Source organism: Cyprinodon variegatus, unplaced genomic scaffold, assembly GCF_000732505.1.
Source record: "Cyprinodon variegatus isolate N-32 unplaced genomic scaffold, C_variegatus-1.0 Scaffold694, whole genome shotgun sequence".
NCBI classification, from domain to species: Eukaryota; Metazoa; Chordata; class Actinopteri; order Cyprinodontiformes; family Cyprinodontidae; genus Cyprinodon; species Cyprinodon variegatus.
The window spans coordinates 291,226-294,118 of NW_015151147.1; the positions used below are offsets into that span (position 1 = coordinate 291,226).

Below are 2,893 nucleotides of genomic sequence, written 5' to 3' on the forward strand. Positions count from 1 at the left end.
GGATGGATGGATGGATGGATGGATGGATGGATGGATGAAACAAGTGTGAAGTGGATTTTCATATAAATGAAAATCTGAAAAGTACTTCTACTAAATTTTCTCTCTATAAACCCCTAAATTAGAACCAGTACATCAATCTTTCCTTCATTTCACTCATTTCAGAGCAAAGTCAGGCTGTAGGTGTTCAATGCAGGCCTCACAGCTTCGTTACGCAACAGTAGAGAACAAACAGCATCATGAAGACCCCGGAACCCAGCAGACCGGTTAGAAAGGACGACACAAAAAAGTTTAAAGCAGGATCAGATACAAAAAATAATTCCTGGAGCTTTAAACCTCACATCTGAACATGGACACTGTCTGTTTTGTCTACATAGACTGACTGGCTAGGAGAGCATTAGCTGGAAGAATCAATTCACCAACCAAGTGTGAGTGTTGCATTTTAAATGGAGTTTATGCCGTTATAGTGAGAAGAAAAAAAGCCCAAAGAAGTCTCTTTTGCATCTTGTTACAAGCCATGCAGCGGCTATGCAAACATGTGGAAGAATGTGTTCTGGTCAGAAGTGACCAACATTCTGGCTTGCATGTGATTCTCATTGCAAAAGAAAATAGATATTGATCGATGAGACTAAACTTGATCCATTTTGCAAAGAACTAAAAAAAAGAATATTAATCTCTTTGAAGCCAAAAGAAAAACCCAGAAAGACTTCTAGCTGTAATTCAAACAAAAGCTGCTTCTAAAGATGGAAGCTAAAAGCAAATGGTTATAAATATTCAAATAAGTCTTTGGTTATAACATTTATTTTTTCCAAAATCTCTGAGTTGAATGAACTCATGGAACAATGGGATGAAAAGCTCATATACTCCCTCCTTGTACTCAAGGCTTAGCCCCGACCCTTCTCACCTCTGCCCTGCTCACCAGCTTCATATACCAGCTCATCGCTCTGCAGACTGGAAACAATGCCCCTTTCTTGCATGTCTGAACGCCAGTGCAGCGAATGCAAGTAAAAAGGTTTGCTTCAAAAAGTCTAATATGATGGAAAACCCGCTCAATGATTTTGTACCCATGGTGGGTTTCCATGGCAGTCTTTCCTCGCAGACGTCTGGACGTAGCCGCTATGCAAAATAGAAGCTTCCAACTAGGAAGCTGGAAAGACAAGAGCCATGAAATTGGTTATGCATGCATCGGTAGGATTACCACCCTCTCTTCTCCCCCTGCCTCTGGACTAAAAGGCGCAGCAACAGCGGACGAGTTTTCTGCAGAAATAAACCAGAGGGCCAGTCTGGTTTGAAAGCACAGGGATGGTATTGTGTTCAAGGATGGTAAAAGTGGCACCACATTTGTTTCCTATCAGATGATTCAAGTGTCCTGTCATGTTTTCCAGACGGCGGGCTTTTATTTTTTCCACTGCAGCTAACTGTGCCTTCCATCAAGGACATCCTGAATGGTGCTCCTTCTTCCCATCAGTGTCACTGAAACACGTGTGCACCCTCCAGACTGAGACACACGAGCCCCAGCAAGTGTCTAACGGACACTTGAGCATGCCAGCAACTTTCCCTCTGCTGACCAAAGCGCTGAATGTTTCTTAGGTTACAGTGAGTCATTGTTTTAATGAGATCTGAAGCTGTCAGCCATAGAAGCACCTCTTGGCAGGCTGCTGATGTGTCACAACAAGTTACCGTCCAACCCATCACTTCTCCACATTTCTGGAGTGTTTGCACAGCTGGTGCTGCTGGCCAGGTGAGACCAGGCACCTGTGGAATGACAGGATGAGCCTTCGCCCTAACTGCGAAGGAAAAGCCGAGGTGTGCACGGGTGAAAAGTTCCCAACCCCAATTTCAGCTGACAAGTGCTTTAATTCACTGAAATAAACAGATGTTTGAGCTTTAAGATGGGAGTAATTCAGACATTAATGATGGGTAAGCTTTTCTGAGAGCATCAGCCTTTTTTTTAGGGGTGACTGGAATATTTGGCCAGATCAAAAAGAGCTGCTTCACATAATGGCTTTACCACCAGGCGCAGTGCAGGTTTTTCCGGACTCTCGTTGCTGCTTCTAATCCCAGTCCCACAAATATCTGCAGCTTCCGAAATGTCTTGAACCGCGTCCCTTTCTCTTTCTCTCTCTCCTCTTTCTTTCAGTTTTTTTATTCTCCCCTCTCTCTGCCTCTTTTTGATACGGTGATGTCTGACTGGTGGCATCCTGTGACGTTTGGTGACTCTTGGGATTTTTGTTCTCCTCAGACACATCCAGATGTGTTGCAGAGAAGAAGTACACAGAACAACAAGCCAAGAAGCAGGTCTTTGTTCCAGTTTGCAACCCCGATGGCACTTATAGCGAGGTATCAAAACAGTGCAACCCAAATGACGTTTGAATTCATAATAAAAGGCAAAACATTTGTCTAAGGAGTTCGTTGTTTGTTCAGCTGTTGCTCTTTGGCGTGAAGTAAGACTTGGAAGTTTTTATTTTAGGTTCAGTGCCACAGCTACACTGGATACTGCTGGTGTGTGACCCCCAATGGACGACCCATCAGTGGTTCCTCCGTGGTCAATAAAAAACCTCGATGCCAAGGTGGGTAAATTATATTTTAACTTATTATTTTTATAAGGTATTTTATCATTGCTACCTGTTGATCCTCCTAAATGTATCACTTTAAAACCACAAACATTTTTTTTTATGTAAGATATGATTATTCTTCTCAAAACAGCTAACCTTAGTGGAAGGGGCGGATTTAGGAAATTTGGGGCCCTAGGTAAAGACATGCAAGGGGCCCTCTGAATTGAGAAGACAAAACAAAAAAGACCCATTCTACAGATAGAGAAATGCTAATAGAATAGACATCCATTATCTCTTCTAGGTTTTGTCCCTCTCTTGTTGTTTTCCTCTCTATATTTTGT

At 42.7% G+C, this 2,893-nt stretch overlaps 1 protein-coding gene across 1 annotated transcript in view; it reads left to right on the forward strand.

The window, feature by feature from the left end:
• The window catches only part of LOC107097421 (SPARC-related modular calcium-binding protein 2-like), a 54,388-nt gene that overhangs the window by 19,490 nt on the left and 32,005 nt on the right, over window positions 1–2,893 (forward strand). Inside the window, exons 3-4 of the mRNA XM_015394560.1 lie at window positions 2,240–2,337; window positions 2,468–2,567. Coding sequence (XP_015250046.1) covers window positions 2,240–2,337; window positions 2,468–2,567 — 198 coding nt within the window. The remainder of the gene's footprint in view (window positions 1–2,239; window positions 2,338–2,467; window positions 2,568–2,893) is intronic.